The 24380-nt window shown below is 41.3% G+C and overlaps 1 protein-coding gene across 4 annotated transcripts in view; it reads right to left on the reverse strand.

Moving 5' to 3' along the window:
• Nucleotides 1-24380, reverse strand: part of ehmt1a (euchromatic histone-lysine N-methyltransferase 1a) — a 126112-nt gene that overhangs the window by 5014 nt on the left and 96718 nt on the right. For 3 of the 4 annotated variants that reach the window (XM_049578768.1, XM_049578767.1, XM_049578770.1), the window contains 5 exons: nt 23590-23744; nt 19183-19350; nt 5907-6051; nt 2907-2984; nt 1037-1152 (listed from right to left, as the gene is read on the reverse strand). In XM_049578768.1, coding sequence (XP_049434725.1) covers nt 1037-1152; nt 2907-2984; nt 5907-6051; nt 19183-19350; nt 23590-23744 — 662 coding nt within the window. Of the gene's footprint in view, nt 1-1024; nt 1153-2906; nt 2985-5906; nt 6052-19182; nt 19351-23589; nt 23745-24380 lie in introns of all 4 variants that reach the window. The other variant, XR_007449517.1, reaches the window with a different exon arrangement.

A 24380-nucleotide genomic window follows, 5' to 3' on the forward strand; every position in this document is an offset into this window, starting at 1 on the left:
ACTGTATCATGACTTCAGTGTCGTGAAAATATTGTATCATGAGGCTTTTGGTGATTCCCATCCCTATTATTTAGCATCTTGATTTGATCCTGATATGAGACATTTGAAGTGGGGATTTTAGGCATTAACCTGATGGTCAGGAAGTCAGCAACAGAGAGCCTCAAAGCATCATTTTTAGTCCGTCTCTGTTCAGCTTCCAGTACTTAAGCAGCTCCTACTGTATGTAACTTCCATGGTTAGGAGATTTGTTTCACTCCTACATTCCTGCCCATATTTCATCCAACAGACAGCAGCCTCACCATCTTCCGATCCACTGTCCTGCAGCCACATTAGAGCTGGATTTGCTGATGTAGGTCACTGCTGGTGCAAACTGTGCACATCTGCACTGCTTAATATGAAAATCCTTTCCCCAGCAAACCAGGGCAGCTTTTATTTAGTGGGCTTTTATTGCAGAAAATGCAGTAGTATTATTACTAAGAAACAGCCACAGTTAGCTGCTGAATGAAGAGCTACAGGCCACAAAGCGGAATAGGTCACCTCAGTCCTAGTCTCGCCACCAGACAATCAGAGATCTCCGCCTTCTGATAGTGTGGGGACACTCCTTTGTAAAGTGTGTTTAACACACCGGAGAAAACGGCCGGCAACAAAGCAACGCCTCTTGCATTTTTGAAATGGACACGCCCTCCCGGAAATGTGCGCTCCCCCTTTTCTCGTCCGCAAGGAAACAAACACACAGAAAGCTTGAAAATGGATGCTGAGAGATTTAATCCTGTTTTATCAAACGTATGGTCAGTCCACAAGATTGTGGAAATGAAGGACTTACAGCGACTTTGTTTAAAACTTTGAACGCAGTCGGACTATGTTTATGAGTTCAGCGAGCCACCGAAGGACCGCCCTGCGGATTTACTATTGGTTCTGCAATGTAGGGAGTTTTCTAAACTCTGAAATTGTATCTGCCCATCTAAACACAAAATCAGGAAGAAAGACATCAGTCTTAAGTTAAGCAAAGCGTCTAAAGACTGACTTGTGAGTCTACCTCAGTCCATTCTGGACCACTCGGTTCCTGCAGGTCCTCCAGCAGGAGCAGGCGTGGTGACACTCAAACAGCACTGGGGGCTCTTTCTGACAGAAGTCAAGTGGTAGTCGACCCTCCTACACAGAGACAAGTTACAAACTGCTGTCAAGAAAAAAAACACACATTTTCTTTTTACACAAGTTATGTTGCTTTCAGACAGACACGTTTAATTTTATATTAATAGGTTGCATTATATTTGGGGGGCAAAAAATTGGAAATGAAACAGGTAAAGCTGTCCCTCTGCTCTGTAGAGAAGCTAATGGGTAATGTCAAACTGTACATAGTGCAAACAAACTTCCATTCACTGTAACATATTATCAATGAGTAAACATGCATGTGACATAGCATAAAACATAATATGGTAAAATGGACAACCAACAAGTAACTGTAATGCTGTTAAAAGGAACCCCGACTAGTTAGACATGTAGGCCTTATATCATCAATATTAGTGTCCGTTATATTAATTTGATATAAATAACATTGTAGAAGTCTTTGTTCTAAAAAAAATGAAAAATGTCAGCTATTCAGCCGTTTCAATCTGAACCCAAGCGACAAGCTAGCGAGGAGGACAACACAGAAAATATACAGGAAGAACACGAAGACGTAGTAGACGAACAGAGACATGAGGTGCGAGTGGGACAAAACAGCTGGTGTCAGTGCGGAAACTGCATCTCCATGACAACCGAGCGAGAGAGCGTGTGTTGTCAGGAGCTTCAATTTTTGTCAGCAGCTGTTCAAGGTACCGTAAAACGTCATCCAATATCAATGATCTCAGAGATTAGCATCCACCACTGTCGTATGCTTTATATGTTGTGATACACAGTAAAACACACTGACAAGATGCTTACGAGTTTGATCATTGTTGAAGATATCCCGTGCATCACAGCACACGACACGCTGCGACACGCTGCATCCGACGTGTCTTTAACATTATCCGTCTGAGTATCTGCATCGGACTTACTTGGAGAACACTGTACACTTACAGATTGAACGGGTTGAACAGGTGGACTGTCAGCTACCTCCATAACCAGTGGTGTGTCTGATGGTTCACCTTCAGAAGCTACAGCAGCAGGAGCGGGTTGTTTGCGGCACAAGAGAGCATCCAGCGTCTCCTGTTTTTGGCATTTTGTTGCGAGCATTTCACTCCCCTCCCGAGGGCGTTTAGACTCCTTATGTGAGAAAACTGTCGGCATGGCATTTTGTTTAAGTCGACGTTTATACCCAGCAGCACCCGTTAGCTCCTTTAGCAGCTCTAGTCGACTAAAGGCCTCAAAATCATCTGGGGAGAAGTGGCGAGAACAGAGCCGCGGGCCTTTAGGAAGTTCTGTTCGTCCACAAGCACTTTTCCACTGCTTTCTCCTCTTCTTATCACTAGGAAACGTGTAAACTTAAACCAGTTCCTTGTTGTCTTTCGACTGGAAATTACATCTGAATGCAGCGCAATGTGGCATTTTCTCTGGCAATAGCATCAGGTAGCAGCAGCCGTCAGGTAAACAACTCACAGAGCAACCATTCTATGTCATCACCCCGGCATGCATTGCGCCAGTAAAATAATGGCGGCCTCCTGTGGTAAAAATACGTTGTAAACATTGAAGAATTTTAAAGCAATGACAACATTTCATATTCCTAACAACATATTTTAGTACAATAGAAAAACTGTGGCTTATTGAGCCCTACATGTTTAACTAGTCGGGGTTCCTTTTAAATGTAAAGGACACTGAAATAACATTATGTAATGTGTTAACAAAATCGAAGTTCGACTTCAATTTACAGTCTATTTTGTGTGTGTGTGTGTGTGTGTGTGTGTGTGTGTGTGTGTGTTTTAACTTACACTGTCGTACCAACATCGCAGACTGAGCTGACCACACATGCAGGTAGTAGATGAGCAGTCGTCTGTACAACTGCAGTGCTGAATGACACATTGAGAGAACTATTTTAAGTCAGGTATTATGACATTTTGCAGCTTTTATCTGACACTGCTGTATTATTTTTAAACAGCACACGTTGGGAGCAATTTACTGTGACTGTGGAATGTTTTCCTCTTCTAATTTGGACAAGTGAAAAAAATAAAAGATTGAAATTAGATATTTGGAAAACAGCAGTTGCTTATGTTTGCAGGGTTTTATGAAGTCCTCCAGATGACTTGACCTGAACCACTCAAGTTGCACTTACAGTTCACATCCATGTCTGTGGAAACACGGATGCTTCACACAAATGCTCACATGCTTCCCCTAGCATCACAGAAGATTTATACGGTCAGCACAGTTTCAAGAGTAGTGTTACCAATTCAGTATCTGTCCATATGTCTCCCCTTCTGTTCCTGAGTTATGATGCTGAATAATGGCCAGAAAAGTGTTTTTGCAAAAGATAATGATGTCACAGTGAAGCTGACCTTTGACCTTTAGGATCTAAAATGTCATCACTTCATCATTACATCCTGTTACACGTTTGTTTCAAATTTTGTCATAACTAGCGTATGGATTCTTGATTTACGGCCAAAAACATGTTTTGTGATGTCACAGTGACCTTGACATTTGACCAACAAATTCTAATCAGTTCATTCATACATCCAAGTGGACGTTTGTGCCACATTTGAGGAAATTCCCTCAAGACCTTCTTGAGATATTGTGTTCATGAGAATGAGACAGGCACAAGGTCACAGTGACCTAGAGCTTTGACCACCAAAGTCAAATTAGTTCATTGTTAAGGCCAAGTGGATGTTGATGCCAAAGTTGAAGACATTCCCTCAAAGGGTTCTTGATATATCGCGTTCACGAGAATGGGACAGACGGACAGTCAGTTGGACAGAAAGACAACTCAAAAACAAAACGCCCTCAGCCATGGCTATCGCTGGTATGTAGGCATAAAAAAGCAAATGGTAACCCCAATAGTTGAGACACTTGTGCAACATGGCACAAGTCTGAAGTGAACCTGTAACAGTAATATAAAGCCTGCAGCAGCACAGGGTTAAAGGGTAAGGGTGGAGATGTTCTGTGTTTTTCTCACTGTCAACAAATCCATGAAAAGACCAAAACCAACAGTGCCTTTGTTTTAGTGCTGCACGATTTGATAAAAATGTGCAATTGCGATTTTGGTGGACAATATCGCGATTTGCTATTGCAATTACAATATAATAAATAAATGATATCATGAGTCTTCTTGCTTGATTCAGTGTTTTCCCTACCATTATCTTAGGGAGGCACTGACCTGACCTGACCTAGTTATTGTTATGGACAGTGTGTAAATTACCATCAACAGACTGTTACGCACAAACACACTGCTCGCACAGCAGCACAGCACGGCACTGTACATGCACTCAGTTGGAGCGGAGCCTGTGTTGCGCTCAGGCGTTGTCTCATAAATGACAAATACATGCACGTGAATAGGCCATTGCACAACACAGCAGCAAGTCAAGTGGGCCAAGCCCGTGCAAAATTTTGCTCAGTTTTTCATTTGTTACTGTATAGTTTGTTATGGAGTCCGTGATTTCCCCGTGTCTCTTTGAGGTCTTGTGGTATGGCCTGACACTTGCAAATGTTTACGTAATTGTGCTTGTTGGTGTTGTTTTGAGGCTCTGATGGCTTTCAGTTATCTCTTTGTCTTTAAAGTTACCTCGTTGTCTTTAAAGTTACTTGGCTTGGCTTTCTTTCGCATGCATTCTTCGTACTTTTATCTGTGCTGTCTCAAGTGTTGATATAGATTGGTCGTGTTGCAACTTGTGGCAACTTTAACTTTTAAAGTTTTACACAGCACATCTTTCTGTTCAAACTTGCCAAACCTAAATCCAGAGTATTGCCATATAATAGACATTAGGGTTTTTTTCACCACCAACTCAGCCTGTTTTTGGTCATGCTCATGCTCTTCTTCAGCATCCATATTAGTTACTGCTGCATGCCGGGTAGTCACCTGACCATACGTGCTGCACACACCAGGATAGCTTGTGGGCGTAATGCAAACACACTCCACATACTACAGGAGAAGTAGTCACTTTCACAGGCACACACGTTAACATTAATTTACATTAAAATGCAAATCGCTGCCTTTTATGCGGTTAAGTAATCGTACAGCCTGACATCGCAATTGCGATTAGATTAATTGTGCAGCACTACTTTGTCTCTTAATACTTTCCTTAATACTTTTAAATGTCAGTTTGCATCCTTTGCACAGTGAGTTCCAGCTTCTTCCCTCTGGACTCAGGTTTTTAGTCCTAAGTTGTAGAACTAAACGATACAAAAACAGCTTTGTTCCAGCTGCAATCACACTGGTAAACAAGCTGTAGAATCTTTGCACAAAACTGCACAAGTCAGTCACTTTGGAGCATGTATTGTTTCTTATTCATTCATTCATTCATTTACTGATTGATTGATTGATTGATTGATTTTTATCTCATTGTTTTATTCTTATTCTATTGAACTGTTTTTATTCTTTTAACCTATGTCTTGGAGGAAATTTTGCTCTTGGCGTTTTTATTTTTTCATTTTATTTCATGCTTTTATTTCATGTGTGTGTGTGTGTGTTCATGGTAATGAAGGAACATAATACCCAAGTGCAACAGTGTGGTTCACTGCTGTGTCTTTAATAGTTTTTGGACAACAGTGGAGCTCTATGGCACAGAAGAAGAAGATGTATCAGGCTCTGATACACAAGCCAATACTTGTTAGTAGATACATTTATTGTTGGATTGGGTCTGCACATGGGATTAGTTTGCAACAAGAAAAATATAAAGTATCATCACACTTATTCTTTAAACACAGACGGATATTAAAGGTGCATCTTGTTCTGCCTTCTTTAGAGCACTATGATAAATGAGTTTAGAGAGCTGCAATCTCACCTGTAAATGAGTGATGTCCTTGTCTATGTTCAGTGGGGAGGTGACACAGTTGTCAGGTATGTATCTAAAGTTTTCAGGGCTCGCCTCACTGTCCACACCATTCACACAAGTAATAGGAACTGCTTCATACCCCCGAGAGATGTCCCTAAGAGATGGAAAATTTGTTTTTAAAATGTGTCTCAAATACTGTATTATAAAGGGAAAAATACATGCATATAGATCTATATCGGTATCTGTAAGACAATATCACAATAAAATAAAGAAAACATGACGTGGAAAACTAACAAGACTTCAAGTACCAATTCTAGAATTAATGACAAGCAGATGGAGAAAATAATGCATAATCAACACCGCTACAGTCAAAAACAACTTTTCAGCAATTCAGAATCAGATAAATCTCCTGTGTGTGCAGTACACACCTTGAGGAAGGATGTGATTAGCCTAGCATAGCTTAAAGACTAAAAGTAGGGGCTTCCGGTCAGCGAGCAGATGGAGTAGACGTGTTGTGCGAGTGCTCCCGTGAATGCTTCAGCCCTCCAACTCTCTCTTTTTGTCTCGCTTGAACAAGCCCTGCGAAAGGCGGCAAGTCGGGCAAAAAAGAAGATGCTAATGCTGGCTTAACCCTGGTAACTATCACCACGCTGCTCGAGGAACATCACGAGGTGTTAGCCACCGAGTTCAAAACATCATTCAGCCAGCTCGAATCGAAACTTGACCAAATGCAGCTTGCAGTGGAGGACCATGGCCAGCATGTCTCATCTCTTGAACTCGCTGCAGAAGACCTCAGCCAACGAGTTATGGACCTTGAGGATATTTGCTCGACTCTACGCAATGATAATGCTCAGCTTAAGGCTAAAGTTACCAACTTGGAGAGCCAAAGCAGGAGGCAGAACATACGTATCCTGGGTTTACCAGAGTCCATTGAAAGCGAATCTCCTACTGAGTTCTCAAAGCTGCTGTGTGAGATATATGGGAATAACACACTGCCCTCACCACCAGATATCAATAGAACTCTTCGCTCTCTAGCATCCAATCCGGCCCCTGGACAGCGACCACTGCCAGTCATCCTCCGCCTACACTGGTACCAGTCGAAGAATTTTCTCATCAGAGAGGCACGGCGGAGAGGGAAACTTGAATATCACGGCCAGCCAATTCAGGTTGTGGAGGACTACAGCCCCGAAGTTCTCAGCCAACGAGCAGAATACAGCGGAGTAATGACAGAACTTTATAAACTGGGTCTGAAGCCTGCTCTCCTCTACCCCGCCCGGCTCCGTCTCACACTGTCCGGTGGAGCCAGAAAGTGGATCAGCTCCGTGGACGAGGAGCACAAGTACATCAAGGGCCTCCGCAGGACTCCAAAACCGCCATAATGGGACTGTTTATCGACTCACTACCATTCACGGTCCTGCCATTCTGCAGGTTCAGTGCCATGTTAGCTGGTGTGGTTTGTTTACATAGGTGAGCATGTTCAACCCACCGGTTCGTACGTGAGTATCTTCGCTCTGCTCCCCTTGTCAGACAACTATTACTGATTATTATTCATGTTTGGAAACAAATCTCATGCTGTTTGGACACTTTGCCTTTACAATGTACTTAAAAGTCTTATTTTGATTCTGCCATCACGTGCGGCCTGGTCCTTTTGAGAGCATCATTAATATCCAGTTTAATCTGACTTGGCAAGTTCTAAAAATGCCAATGTAATACATTTTTCCATTTTACCTGCAAGCTCTGTAATAATTTTAGTTGACAATTTCAACTCTACATTATTCAGGACAGGAATTTGAACCTGCTCTATGTTATTTGTAATCATATTTCAGAGCTCATATCAGGGCTTCAAAGTCTTATTTTGAGGAGGGATTTTTTCTTAAGTATTCATGTTGTTTTCAAGGTGCTAAGTCCACAAATGTTCATGATACGGGAGCAATAGTCAGTTTAGTGTGAGACAGGAAGATGTGTCATTGTATAATGTTTGTTCCGAAGAGCTTGCTGCTTCTTTTTTTAGCAGCCGTCTTGGTTGGGGGAGAGTGGGTTGGGGGGATATGTCACTGCCAGAAACTTCTTAATATTTCCTTTGAAACTAACACTTTGCACTAGTCACACCCAATCTCTTTTAAGTTTTTTGCCTAGGTCACTGTGCTCACATCCTAATCTTTCTTGTCAAATGGTATGAATAGACATTTGAAGCTGGTGAGCTGGTGAGAATGTTAAGGGTCTAAACCACCCTGTTAAAAGAAGAAAGGTCTTTTCACATCTACAACAACTTAAAACAGAAAGAGCTTTTCTACAAGAAACCCATATTTGCAGTTCAGACAATGGCCGCCTGCTTTCAGGATGGTCGGGGCAGGGATTTCACTCCTCATTTCAAGCCAAAGCCCGAGGAGTTTCAATCCTTATCAGTCAGGATGCTTCATTTGAATTGCATAATGTGATCTCTGACAAGTTTGGTCATTACGTGATTATTTCTGGCAAATTATACAACACACTAGTTGTACTTGCAAATGTTTCCACCCCTAATATGATGACGTAGTTTTCTTTGAACGAGCGTTCTCACTGTTCTCAGATCTTAATATATATTCTCTCATACTCTGTGGCGACTTTAACTGTTGGCTTGACCTGGTTTTGGACCGATCCTGTACAAACCCCGACACAGTGAGTAGGTCAGCCCATTTTATTCAGGCTTTTCTTTTTGACTATGGTGTCTGAGATGTGTGGCGCTTTTTACATCCATGCGATAGAGAATACTCTTTTTTTCCCACACATTCATCACACATATTTGAGGATTGATTTTTTTTTTTAATTGATAATCAACTGATTCCCCTGGTTCATTCATTTGCTTATCAGAGCAATGTCATCTCTGACCATGCTCCTAACCATGTCAATTCCAAGTCTGCCTCAAAGAGAACAATCACTTTTAAAAAGTAAAACCATGTTCTATATATATGGAGACAAATCAGACAAATTATTAGCCAAACAACTTAAAGGCTCCAAAGCTAAACAAAATATTTCTAAGATCCGGTTACCAAATGGCCATATAACTACAGATCACTTACAAATTAATGAAACATTCAGGGACTTCTATACCCAGCTATACACCTTGGAATCTCAGACTGATTGTGATGAGATTTTTGATTTTTTAAATGGTCTCAGTATTCGCAGTCTTTCACCAGATCTAAGGAAGAGATTAGAGGAGTCTATATCCCAGGTAGAAATAGCACTAGCCATTTCCTCAATGCAGTCGGGTAGGTGTCGGTGACGGCTTCCCAGCAGAATTTTTAAAGACATTCTCCTTGCTGCTTTCCCCATTGTTATGTTCAGTTCTCTCAGAATCTTGCAGACAAGGTTCCCTCCCTCCTTCATTTACCGTGGTCTGTATTACTCTTATAGCTAAAAAAGGTAAAGACCCAACGGAATGTGCCTCCTACAGGCCTATCTCCCTCTTAAATACAGACGCTAAGATTTTAGCCAAGATCCTAGCCCATAGGTTGGAGAATGCCCTTCCCACAATCATATCCAAAGACCAAGCCGGCTTTGTTAAAGGCAGGCAGTCCTACTTCAATTTAAGACGACTGTTCAATATTATTTACTCTGCCTCTGAAGATGTCCCCGAATGCGTTGTTTCTCTCGATGCAGAGAAAGCATTTGATCGTGTCGAATGGGTCTACCTATTTGCTGTGCTAAACAAATTCGGTTTTGGTCCAAATTTTACTTCATAGATTAAACTACTCTATTTGCACCCCACAGCCTCAATTCGTACTAACTCGCAACGGTCAAGACCCTTTAATTTACATCATGGACCTATCAGGGGTGCCCCCTTAGTCCCATGCTTTTTGACATGGCTATTGAACCATTTGCCACAGTACTCCACTCTTGCAAGGATATTGTCACAGTCCCTGTCTCTCATTCCCCTCCTGTCACTCTGCTGCAGTGATTTTCCACTCTCCCTCCCTCTGCTCCACTCTACCTGCCAGCCACGCCCACCTTATCAGCCCAACTCTGCTCACCTGCCTACACAGCTGCAGCTTATCATAATCAGCCCTGCATATAAGCCTCTCCAGCACTCTCACTTGTTGCCAGATTGTTCTTCAGCGTCATGCGAGACTTTCCAGCATTCATCTCCTGTCTGATCTCCCGGTGCCGACTCTTCCTGTTCCCGACCTGCTCTCCTTGTCTGCCTCCCGGTAAACTCACCTGCCTTCTGTCCCTGACCTCGTGCTCTGCCTCAGCGTTTCTGGTATCTGACTGCTCGGCTGGTAACGACTCCTCCGCCTGGCCTCGTCTATCCTCCTGCCTGCTCCCCATCAGTGCCTCTGCCTTCGCAGACTGCTAATCTGGCTACGACCCCCGCCTGCCTCCGACCACTCCTCTGCTCTCTCCCCGTCGGCACCTCCGCACGTGCAGCCGGCTCTTCAGGCCACGGAGCTTCCTCCTCGTCGTCATCGGCTGAAGTAAGCTACTCTCTTCCCCTCACACCAAAAGAGAACTGAACTGTTTGGAGCTGGGGGTTAAGGAGCTTCCCCTCGGTTCCATGGCCGACTCCGGCCGCGTCTCTTCCCCTCGTCTGAACCCCAGAGACTGTGTGAGGGCTTTCAGCCTGAAGAACGAACTTTATTCTGTGTTTATTCTGTCTGCTCCGTACCTTGTTTGCTGTGGTGAAAATAAAGGTCATTACCAACTGTTCCTGAGCGCCTGTATACTGCATTTGGGTCCATACCACGCCCGTTTCAGATATCTGGTATCTGGAGAGGTGACATGGAGCATAAAGTCTCACTTTATACTGACGACCTCTTGCTTTTCATCTCTTATCCAATGGCCTCATTACCCCCTGTTCTGTCGCTGCAAAGTCAGTTCGGTAAATTCTCAGGCTATAAATTAAATCTCAACAAAAGTGAGCTCTTCCCCATTCAACAATGAAGCACGTACATTGAACGTTACCAGTTTGCCTTTTAAAATTGAACAAATTTTCCTATTTGGGCATATCCGTGACAAGGAAGCACAAAGATTCTATTTCAAGAGAACCTTATCACATTGTTAAATCAAACGAAACAAATCCTAACACAATGGTCATCCATTCAATGTCTCTTGTGGGTCGCATCAACTCGGTCAAAATGACCATTATACCTAAATTTCTGTACCTTCTCCAGGCCTTACCACTCTTTAAACCTGGATCCTTTTTTCAACTTCTCGACTCAGTTATTTATACTTATGGCAGGGTAAACGACCACGTTTGAACAAGACTCATCTTCAAAATAACAAGGCTACAGGGGGTCTGGCCCTTCCAAACTTCTGATTTTATTATCAGGCTGCTAACTTGCACTGCCTTGCATTTTGGTCCTCCTGCTATAGCCAGCCTGACTGTCCTGACTGGGTGGCGATGAGTTACAGTCAAACGATAATTTGTCAATTCTTGCACTTCTTGGATCCGCACTCCCACTTCCCTCATTTAAATCAATCCAAAACCCAGTGGTTAAACATTCTCTAAAAATCTGAGCCCAATTTAGGAAGTATTTTGGTTTTCACAGCTTTTCTCTCCTAAGCCCCATTGCATCAAACTACCTTTTCAAATCATCCTGTCAGGATTCTGCCTTTCAAGAATGGCACAGGAAGGGTACTGAAAAAACTAGGCTGTATGTGGCAGTGGTTCAGGGAGCATCCAGTGTGGTGTGCCCATTTAAACACAGGAATCAGCAATCTGTTTTGGCAATTTGAGGTTACAAAGATGAGCAGAGTGAAACAAAGGGTGGTGGATGATTTCCTGGACAAAATAAATAGAAGATAAGTCATAAAACATAAAGTTCCATCTTCAAACAGATAACAATAAATCAAGGTCAATGAACTTAACTACTTCACATTTATGCATCCACAATTTACAATAATAGAAAAGGAGGGTACTTCAGGCTGCTTTCTTTGTCTGGTGGTTTTGGAGGGAAGGAGAGAGAGGAGGGGCTGAGGTTCAAGGCAGGCTTATATCACCTCAGGAGGTGGGCGGTTCCAATAAGGTGGAGTCGAGTCTTTTGTGATTTTTAACAGGTATTGTAGGTTTTAAACATGTGTTCATAGACAACAGTTTGGCAACATTTGAGCAGTTGAGTAGAAAATTTAGCCTCCCTAAATCAAGGGTTTAGGTGTAGGGTTAGGGTTTCTGTTTCCTGCGCATCTGATTTTCACTCATGCTGGACATACCAAAACAATTTGAATCATCAAAGGAGGCAGCCACCTATGTTGATGAACACATACAGCCTGCAGCAGCTGGAAGCACAGAGTGACCTGGACACCACCAACGCTACGGATGTGGTATGACTTATGTATGCACTTAGGCTACACAGGCCTGTCTGCACTGGTGTGTATATTTTTTCTACTTTATGGACAAATAGACCAAATGAGCGTAAGTAAAATTCGACATGTTTCTGAAACAATTATAATGTTCAGAGTTTATTTGCAGTTATGTTGCCATAACGTTATGACATATTGTCACTTAGGATTGCTGTCACTAAGATTGGCATTATGTTACAAAGACATTATCTGCACTTTAAAAAAAAAAAAAAAAAAACTTGCATGAGTCGCAAGCAGACTGTAGCACGCATTTTGTTGCTTTACTTTTCATGTTCCTTTATTGATCCCTTTGGAGGTTTAAAAATAGGTTCTGAAATGCTGATTATATGATCCAAAAAGAGTGTTAACAATTCGCCCACAGGAGGGTGGTAAGGGGCTGAGACAGAGGATAAGGTATTAGCTTTGTTAGATGCTTCTTTACTGCATATATAGGCTCCTTTCTCAGCAGCTCCGCTGCCATGAGGGGTTTACATCCCCCCTTTTCTTTAGGGAGGGCAAAGTAGGGAGTTTGGGGGGTATTTTCTTTCATTCTGGTTTACGCTGTACTCATCATACTTTGTTTGTATATAATGGCATCTTGCATTTCTATGTTGTAGGGGTGTCATGAGTGGTCCCAAGAATGATCACAATGTGAATAACATTATCAACCTAACTTCTTGTAATGTCAGTGATTTAAACAACCCATCCAGAAGAGCCAAGATATTCTCTCACTTGTGTGATTTGCATGCTGATATCTTGTTTTTACAAGAGACGCATATTAAACACATGGAGGCCTTAAAACTTAGGTGTAGCTGGAAAGGACAAATTTTTCAGTCAACTTTTGCAACTAAAACAGGTGGTGTGGCAATTTTCATTAAAAAGAATATTCCCTTCCAACACATTTCAACTAAAATGGACCCAAATGGTCGTTTTATAATTGTGACTGGCACTATTTTGACTGTTCACGTTACCTTCCTTAATTTATATGCACCAAATTTTGACAATCCTGGTTTCTTCTGGGGGGAATCTGCTGGCAGCCGCTGACAGTTTCCTCTTTCTGCCACGTCCAGGTAGTGTAGCCACTGTTCCTTTAACTTTGAACTTGCGAACTATGCTTCCAACTGTATCTCTAGGAACATTCAGAGCTTTTGCTATCTTTTTGTGTCCTTTTCCTTGTTTGTGCAAGGCAATGATTTCTTCTCTGAACTTTCTGGGCAATTCTTTTGACTTAGCCAAATTTCTAACATGCAATCAAACGTCACTCTCAACGAACCCCTAGCCAGTCCAGGTATTTATGTGTTCTATCTCAAGCACACCTGAACTAATGAAGCCCTTGATTAGTTATACCAGGTGTGCTTGAAACAGGGGGCTGAATAATTTTGAGACTGCAGTAGTGGTTAAAAGTAGCATTTTGTGTTGAATTTGGATAAAAACCATGGTAATATTAGTTTTATTAAACTATTTCAACTGTTCTTGTCTACTTTGTTTACTGCAAACAGCTGAAAAATTGTACATTTTGCCAATAAGCCTAATATGCAATGGGGGTTGAATAATTTTGATTGCAACTGTACGCTTGATGCGCACAAGGCATTTGATCGAGTTGATTGGAAATACATGCTGTTAACCATCAGAGAATTTGGCCTGGGTGAAAATTTTGGTTCATGGGTAGAAATGCTTTATGTGCACCTGACTGCATCAGTCCTCACTAATTCAGACAGATCTCACCCTTTCAACCGTACCGTGGTGTTCGGCAAGGCTGCCCTCTGAGCCCTCTGTTGTTTGCTTTGTGTATTGAACCCCTTGCAGTAAGCATCAGACATAATCCAAAAATTATCCCTATACATTTAGGCACAATAGATCATTACATAGCATTGTACGCCAATGACATAATTTTGTTTCTGTCGCAGCCTGAAAAATCCATTCCATCATTATTGGACCACATTAAAAATTTTGGAGAGCTATCAGGATATACTATAAACTGGCAAAAATGTGAATTTATGCCTCTAACTGAGGACTTAGACCCCAACTTTCTCAGGAATCTACCGGTGAAAGTGACTACCTACATTAAGTATCTTGGAACTACAGTCCCAAAACAATCTGATCAACTTTATACACTGAACTACAAAGCTCTGATTGATAAACTTCAAGTGATACTGAACTTTGGCGAACACTCCCTATATCAATGACTGGCCGAATTAATGCTATAAAAATTGTGACTTTACCCAGATTTTTGTATATATTTCAGAATATACCCATTTTCCTATCTAAAGTGTTTTTCAAAACATTAGACTCAATTTATCATGCTTTTCATCTGGGGATACAAGACACATCGTATAAATAAGAAGCATCTTTGCAAGTCAAAAGAATTGGGTGGACTGGTTCTCCCTCTATTCCAACATTGTTATTGGCTAATGCACAAGCACTTATATATTGGCAAGGAGCTTATCCTACAGAACCTAATGACACTACCCCATCATGGCTGGCCACAGAACAGGATATCACTGATACTTCCCTCCCAGCACTACTCAATACAACAAAGAGAAGCCCTGGACCATTTAAAGGGATTGGATTTATAGTAGAAAACTCATTAAGGGTGTGGTACCAAATTAAAAAACATTTAAACTAACAAACACTTCTATGTTTGTCCCCATTTGTCACAATCATACATTTCATCATTCTCAATCAGATCCTGTTTTCTCTGTCTGGAAAGAGAACGGCCTGGTCACTGTGAAAGACTTGTATATTGACAATGCTTTTTCCTCATTTGAACTTAAAGACAAATTTGAATTGCAACCATCTATTTTTTCAAGTACTTACAAGTCAGAAACTATGCCAGAGTAAGCATTTCAAATTTAGATTTTTTTTTTCATCCTCTTCACCACTATGTGTAAAATGCAAACAGTCCGAGGGCACGCTGGCACATATGTTCTGGATTTGCACTAAACACCACAGATTTTGGTGCGAGATTTTCCATTTTTACTCTGAGGTTTACAGATATGATCTTCCTCCAGAGACAGGAATTCTTGGCTGGTCTCAACAGCTCGAGACTCTTAGCCACTGGAAGGTTCTGTCAATCCACTATGGGATGGTCATTGCTAAGAAAATTATTCTTAAAGTCTGGAACAAAGAGATACCTCCAAGTTTTGAAGCCTGGCTCACAGAGCTCTCAAGTACCTTGTATAGGGAGAAAATTCGATTTGAGGTATCAGGGAAATCAAATAGATTTCATCAGATATGGCAACCATTTCTTGATCACATCACACAGCGGAGAGGACCCTCATGACACCTCAATGTTATGACTGTGTTTGAATATTTATTTCTTTGTAATTTCTCAATTATAATGTGATTACAGTCGCGGGTGGCCACAGAAATTTTTGTTACGGAGTACAGATTTTCAGATTTTAGAGTACAAATTTGTTTTTCTCTTTCTTTTTCTTCTTTTCCTAGCTTGCTTTCGGGGAGAGGGGTGGGAAGAAAGGGGTAATAGTTTGGGTTGTTATTTACCTTGATGTTCTGTTTTGCACGTCTGAAAATGAATATATAAAGAATTTTTAAAAAAACACAAAATACTTCTCATCCAAAAGGCTTCTTCAGTTCTAACGGACTGGTGGGGAGTTGCAAGCTTTAACTCCTGTGTGGGTTATACATTGGGGAAACAAAAAAAAACTCTCCACAAAAGTATGGCACAGCACAGAAGAGCCAGCTTCTCAGGTCAAGACTCAGCTGTCCATTTACATCTGAAGGAGAAGGGATGGACACTCCTTTAAGGAAACATCTTGGCCAGAGAAGACAGATGGTTTGAAAGAGGAGTAAAAGAAGCCATTTATATCAAACAGGAACGACCTAGGGCTGGGTGATATGGACAAAAATTCATATCCCGGTATTTTCAGGCTGAATAGCGATACACGAAATATATTCCGTATATTCTCCTAAGTGGGCTACATGTTCATTTGCAAGCTGATCCAGGCTGAAGTCCCCTGTTATTTTTGTTGCATGTGTTTTTCCACAGCAGGACAGGTAAAAGACATTTACCTGTTGGAGGTGAGCTGTGTGCAGAGATGCAGTAAGAGCCTGTTGTCTGCAGCTCCTTATCAACTTCTCACTGTGGCTGTTTCTGCGTTAACTTTTCACCCTGCTGAATTATTAGACTTGTCATAATTGAAGAAAAGCCCCTAATAGTTTTACTAATTCTGTAATAAACATATTTTAATTCCTATAGTCTTCCCCATTATCCCCCATTATTTTGTTATGTAAAAACTTTTACTGTGAAGCAGCAAAATAAGGAAATGTTGAGATTTCGACCAGCAATTTCACACAACTTCCAATACAGCTGATAGTAAAAATAAACAGCAAAATAAAGCAGACATGTAAAGTAAAAACAGGATGCAGTTAGAACCTACAAAAGTACTGAGAGCTGAACACACAGAGACTTTTAAAAATGCCTTTCTTTCTGGTCTCCTGCAGACAGAGGTGAGGAGAGTGTGGCAATACACACAGCTTATTTGATGGGGAGAAGCGGGTCGTCGGGTGTTGGCTGCGGTCGGCGAGATGCCCGCTTGAGTGCGGGTGGCCCAGCTTTTGGACCTACTCTGGAGAAGGAGTAGGTGCACAGTTCAGCGTGGCATCGGGCGTCTAAACTGATAACAGAAACACAAATCGGCGCAACATGGCTTGACTGGATGCGGCTAAAAGTTACAGAGGAAAAAGCCCACAGTATTGTACGTGTGCCACTACGGTAACTTCATTCATCTCACAGACTAATTAAGCGTAGCTTGTGTAACAAATAGACCGATGTTGCACTGCAGCCTAATGAACAGACAGATTAAACAGAGTAGCAGCTCTGTGTCTCTCTGAGTGTTGATGGAGAAACTGTGAGTGAGTGAGTGGGGCGGAGCTATGTGGAGAATGTGAGAGAGGAGAGATGAACACTGGTATGCGTTATGTGGCACAACTTGACCCTATATTGATATAAAGCTTATTGTCTAAATCTCTATCTTGCTTGAAAATAAATCGATATATTGTAAGAAATCGATATACCGCCCAGCCCTAGAACGACCATCGTTAAACAAACGTCACCACATATCACCCACGTACAATGCAGTCCTGAGTTTCCTCCCCAGACAACTTAATGCTCATTCACGCCAATCTAATCCTAACAACACTCATGATGGCCAGGCGGGTCAACAACTCAAGTGACCTTAGCGACTCAGAGCTCACACGTGACCTCATAGTCTCTGTAAGGGTTCACATCCACACAGGGTTTAAAGGCATTTCAAAATCACATTGAAAGGGTTTAAATGGAATGTACCCCATTATTCTACTACATCTTTGCAAACTACCTTAGCAAGGAGCTGTTCGCTGCTGTAACAATGTGTTGAATGTTGTATACAGCACCTTTAAGCCTTTAAATGTTTTTATGTGAGAATTTAGTTACATGACTGTGTATAATGTGACAAGGATTACTGACAGTGATGTACCCACAACAAAATGAACACAAACGCTGCAGGTCTCCGTGTGCCATTGATTTTCTACTTGGTAGCTGTAGGCTAGTAACAGACAACAGTGAGATGGTGCCTGGACGATACATATGTTTCATACACCATATGTAATGCATAACCTGCCACTGCACATTAAACCCACGTTAGACCTGTTAATATAAGTCAGCTGTATCTCTGTTTGTCAGTGTCAGAAAAGACTTCAGTCTGCAGTGTAGTTCATACACTTTACTGATAAAACAGATAATTTTACAGAAATAATATAAAACGGATGAATGTAAATTTAATTTCAGAGCAAAAATTTTCAGTCTTTTTTAAAAACCTCCTCATAGGGGTGTGCGATATGGACAAAAAATACTATCTCGATATTTTGGGAGATTTTGAAGATAACGATAATTAGACGATATTCTTTTAAATATGTGTTTTTAACAGCCTGACTTATAGCTCGTTAATTGTTTTTCATGGATGATATTAATGGAAAAATGTTCTTAACATTTCTTGCTGCTTTTTTACCTGCTCTCTCTGTTTGATTCTGGTGACGGCCTTTTGTAGCGTCAATTCCGGGTCCATCTGCAACTGTTCAGATAGGCGTTTGTCCCGCAGACTCACCACAAGCCTGTCCCTCACCATCTCATCATGTAGAGCCCCGTAACCGCAGTGCTCCGCCAGGCAGTGCAGCGCCGTAATGAAACTGTCGGCCATCTCGCACATTTCTTAATGCCGCTGATTAAACTTTGCTCTCTAAGATCATTCCTGCTATTCCTGCGATTACCTTCTGCTTGGGTCTCCAATCCAGAAGCAATGCGGAATCTGTCGAAGCGTTTAATCCATTTAGGCCAGTCTTCAGCCTTGAAGGTGAACTTTTCCGGCGGGGAGACTTGAAACTGTGCCATGTTGCCGCTCCATTCAGCTAACTGTGGCTAGGCTAGGTAGCTCCGTAGACGGTCTTCCGGTACTGCGAACTTTAGCCTGACAGGCTGGGACCTATCACTACAGTTGACCCACGTCTTCAGAAGCTGCTGGAGCATCCATGGGCGGTGTTGCTATGTTGTCCCGCTAATGTTTGTTTAGCAGCAGGCTGACCTGCCGGGAAGGTGCCAGTGAGAGATCATGTGACCACCTAGGCGTACTGCAGCGTGCTGCTGCACACAAGTTACATAACTCTTGTTCAGTGAATGTGTGGGGTTTCAACCTTTCAACGTGTGTTTTCAGTTGTTTTTGTGAAGTCATTTGCATACTCAATACCGTAAATTTGCACATCGTTAAAACAACAATGACGATATTATCGTTAACGGTATATATATCACCCACCCCTAGTCTCAACTCACAGAGGAACAGGGCCTACTGAAATCACCCAATCACAGATAAGCGCAGACAAACAACAGTTCTTTACATGAAATGTTAAAAAAGAAACACTGCCAAACAATTGGATAACACAGCCAACACACACACAGAGCAGTATTGCTGTCTACCTGCTGAGCACTCGTTCTGCTTGACAGTCCCTGCCTCTTCTGGCGTCAGTCAGCTTCTTGTTGGTGTTGAGGGCTGTCCACACCTTGGAGCCGTAGACACTGCAGTCCAGAGGCGTCTCTTCCTCCTTGTTCTTTTGATTGATGTCAGCTCCACGAGACAGAAACAGCCTGCAGATGTTTAAGTTAGAAGTCAGGTCACTAGTTCAGGAACAGTTTTCGTGTAACGTGTCATGTAACAAAGACAACAAAGTATGCTTATACACACAATAAAGTTTGTCCAACCAGGCTCCATCTCTCCCAGTGACACTTACTATCCAAGAGAAGTTTGGCTCCCACTCCGTCTCTCTACATGTCTGTAAAAACATGGATGCGCTTCATACACAGACGATCTATACAGTCAGCACAGTTTCAAGGTGAAAACCCAAGATTAGAGTCACCAATTAAGTATCTGACCAAATGTCTCCCCTTCTGTACTGAGATATGACACTGAATAATGTCCAGAAAAGTGTTTTATGTTGAACATTATGTCACAGTGAAGCTGACCTTTGACCTTTTGGATATAAAATGTTAAACAGAGAGAGCAGGTAAAAAAGCAGCAAGAAATGTTAAGAACATTTTTCCATTAATATCATCCATGAGAAACAATTAACAAGCTATAACCCAGGCTGTTAAAAACACATATTTAAAAGAATATCGTCTAATTATCGTCATCTTCAAAATCCCCCAAAACATCGAGATATTATTTTTTGTCCATATCACACACCCCTAGTCATACCGGCCAATATTTCCTCTGGATTCAATTAGCAAATAGGCCTACAGGCCTGCCTCCAATATTGGCAGGGGAAAATTGGAAAAATGAAGGGGACGACATTTACCTTGACATTTATCATGATACAGGAAACGTTGCAGGATCATTCATTGCACTTTTCAAAAGATAAAATGTACTGGTAATTGGTGGATCTTTCTTTTACTTTGAACAGCATAGTAATGTATTTAACAAGAAAACCTTTTATGTGTTAAACAAGAGCCAGCCAAAGAAAAAAGCGAATGTTTTTACCTCAGATGATCTCGACACTCGTACTCCGCACTCACAATCAGTCATATCAGTCATTGGTCATCAGATTGTTTCAGCTGCATCTTAGTGCAGCTCTATTGAAGCCGTGGATGCCTCGCCAATGGCTAATCATAGCACTTAAATGATACACACGATCAGCACACGATGTGCCCTCGCGACAGATGCTGCTGACAGTTGGTTTTTTTCAGTTGTAGATTTGTTTTGCTCAGCACAAAACGGTGCTGAAACTAAATCAATCAATGTCAGGCACATCGATCACCCACCACTTCATCAGCTCATGTCACACACAGCCTACTTATTTTTCGTCTTATTATTATTTTTCTTCCGCCCGATTTCGGTGCGTAACTTGTGCAACAGCTCTGAGCGCACACAGGGTCTTCATAAAACATAGATTCAAGATTCAATATGCACAGTAAGGACATGCGTTTCCCTGCAGAATGAAATTCGTTCTTTTCTGTCACCAATTAACGCCAAACAATATAAATCTTAAGTATAAAATAGATCAAAATATATACGGCGCGCACTAACATCTCCTTGCTTAGTGTAATAATTTGCCTGCCGCGGCTGGATCTGTGGGCGTTTGGTGGCTAAGAAGACTGTTAAGAGTGGGTCAACTTGATCTTACAACTCCTTCTTAGTGAAAGATCTTCTTAAGCTAAGAGCGATCTGGGAAGCGCGGCCATTATCATGTCAACATACAGGGAAAATGTGTCCAGAGTTTATGACATTTACCGGGAGAGCTAGAGCCATTTGGATAAAGCTGACGTTATTACTGCTGTAGCATGATGTTATTAGGCTAAATACTACATTTCTAACAGTGTATGAGCTGATTTATTGACACAGTATGCTTGTAGGCTGCTGTAACGTTAGGTTTACAGAGGAAATAGAAAAGTAACGTGACCACTAACTTGTCCCCCATCGAATGCATGTTTCTGTTAGGCCTATGTGTTTCACTAATGTTCCTTTTGTATTATGAAGAATGTCAGACTGGCCAAATCAGTGGCAGAGTTAGGCCCGGAGTCACAAACAGTGCATTTCGACTGACACAGAACCGGCACAGTGCCGGTTCCTGAACCTAATAAAGTAGGCTACTTACAACGGCATGAAAGACAATCTAACATTCTGTTTGTTGTTGGTTATTTCCTTAAAAACTACGACTTTATTCTCGCAATATTATGACTTTAATCTCATTAAATTACGACTTTAATCTCATAATATTATGACTTTTTCTCAGTTATGACTTTATTCTCGAAATATTACGACTTTAATCTCATAATATTGCGACTTTATTCACGTAATATTATGACTTTTTCTCAGTTATGACTTTATTCTCGAAATACTACGACTTTAATCTCATAATATTTCGACTTTATTCTCATAATATTATGACTTTATTTTCGAAATATTACGACTTTAATCTCATATTTAGACTTTATTCTTGTATTATGACTTTTTCTCAGTTATGACTTTATTCTCGAAATATTACGACTTTAATCTCATAATATTTCGACTTTATTCTCGTAATGTTATGACTTTTTCTCAGTTATGACTTTATTCTCGAAATATTACAACTTTAATCTCATAATATTATGACTTTATTCTCGTAATATTATGACTTTATTCTCGAAATCTCCAATTGTTTTTTTCTTTAATGTGGCCCTAACACAGTACGTCGTACTCTGATGTATTACAAAAGTGGACGGCAATAAAATCGCGAGAGCAAGGCGGCCACAGTTTTTAGAGCCAGGCGCTGCAGTTGCTCTCCACCGACTGCACCGCCTGGCTCTCACCTGATCTAACAGCTGATTGGTTTAGATGTCAACTCAACAAGATGACGTTTTAGATAAACTATTCATTTTTGTTGGATTTTAGAGATTAAGATTGTATTTGTCTGATTTGAAGGTTTATTCTGTGAACAGAAAACATGTTGTGTGACTGATGGTGAAATTTAGTTGTCAGAGACTGAATACATTCATTATAAACTATACAGAGTCTACTATACTATATTAATATTGGATTGTTTTAATTATTGAAGTATTTAGCAGCATAGAGACTTGTGGTCAGTGGGGTGTAAGGATTCTTAAAATAACATCTGTACAGATGTGAAGCCCTGAATGTATCTGACTGAGCCTTAATGAAAGCTGTTGTCTGTTATTTTTTTTTCCCCCTGAAAATATTAACCTTATAGTCAAGCAGTGTTTATTTAGCCTGTGAAGTTGAGGGGACAGGTCAAACTGATATGATGCTGATTTACATGAGAATTCATGTCAAATGGAGGATAAACCATGAACATAAACTACAGATCATCTGGAAAGCATGTTAATAAATTAATCTATCATAATTAAAACAACTGGAGACTGAAAACAAACTGATACATGGGTCTGATCACTTTTTTTAATGAAATGACATCGGTGTGACCAGACGAGGTGCAGTTCATCTCGAATGAGCCTATTGTCTGGGCGCAAACTTTTTCACCACACGAAAGTTCCGCCCCGGTGTGCAAACTTCCATAAGAACCCATGAAATCAACATTTATTTTTTTTCCATGAGAATAATCCGCGCAGATATTCGCCCTCAGTGAGAATGGACACAGAAATACATTTTAGGATTACTCACCCCCCCCCCCCCCAAAAAAAAACTCTTCAGATCCGAACGACTCACACAAGTCAGCCAAATGGCCACGAAAAAAGCGAGTTGCGCTTTTCTGCGTGCTGTTTGCATCCCTGAGTAGCACGGTCACTGTCTGTGTGACTCCAGTCACAGAGCTCTGGTCATGCAGCTATAGTCTCACGATTAAAAGAGAGAGAGAGAGAGAGAGAGAGAGAGAGAGAGAGAGAGAGAGAGAGAGAGAGAGAGAGAGAGAGAGAGAGAGCGAAAGAGAGGGACTGCGTGAATCAATGACCACACCCAGCTCTACAGTGAAATTTCACCTGTTTTAAATTGTCAAATTTGGGGTAAGGTTGCAGTGATTTAAGGTTGCGATCACTGGATAAAATTGCAAAGTCGGGCAGAATTCATGGGGATTGGCTGAATTTGCGTTAATTGTTGTGATTAAGATAGATAAGTAAAAACAAAAATAAAACATTTTAGTGAAATACATTTTGGAAAAAAAGATTGCCTATGAACAGAGATTTCAACATGAGCCTGATGCATTACACCCGTGTTTCAAATATGCCTCCTTTCATTGAGTGTGTGTAGTCTGGCCCCCATTCAAAATGTTCTAGACTTGACTGTGATTGCATCATATTCATATTATTAACAATGAACTGATCTGATCTCCGATGAAGGTCTGTGTAACCCCAGTGAACTCTGTTCTTAAACTACACACTCACATCACACACTCCAGGTGGTTCTCTCTGGCAGCAACATGAAGCGCTGAGTCACCATGAACGTTGACAGCACTGAGGTCACATCGAGCCTCCAGCAAAGCCTGGGCGACATCATCGCAGCCCGAAAGAGCCGCCCAATGTAAGCAGACATTCTCTTCCTGGACAAGAAACAGATCAGAGGTCAGCGCTGACATAGTGTTCTGTTAGAGGCAGGGCTATCAAGTGTACAGGCTTTAGTAAGAGAATACCAGGCCAGGTTGTAAGATGAAGTATTCGTTGATATGCATGATGATCAAGAGATACTTTGCTGATTTTCAACCAGATTTGTATCATAATAATGTAGGTAGTATGTGTAAATGAACTGTGGTAAACTTAATTAAAACAAGTAAAAACATAGAATAAAGCTGTTGTTGGAGCAACATATCTCTTGTGCCCTCTTTCACCATTTTTTGGTCATCTGAGTTTTATTTTCAGCATTCATTTTGGCCGTGATCATTACCCAGCCTTTACATTGGGTACAGATGGGTAGTTTTTGTTAAGTTTGGATTTCTAATTAATTGTTAATTTTACCACCTTTCTACACTGTGATAAAAAAAAAAAAAACACAGTTGAATCCCCTTTGACCATAATATGGCACACTGACTCCCACTGAAACCCAATTTTTTTCAACAGCTGAAAAGAAGGTTAATGAAAGAGATTCTCAGTTTTATTCCCCCGTCACTGTAGTGGTGCACATTCACAATTGTGCATGCACGCGTATGCACAAGCCAAGGACACAGGGAGCCTCTGATTCC

The sequence above is a fragment of the Epinephelus fuscoguttatus genome, linkage group LG6 (genome assembly GCF_011397635.1).
Source record: "Epinephelus fuscoguttatus linkage group LG6, E.fuscoguttatus.final_Chr_v1".
Taxonomy (NCBI): domain Eukaryota; kingdom Metazoa; phylum Chordata; class Actinopteri; order Perciformes; family Serranidae; genus Epinephelus; species Epinephelus fuscoguttatus.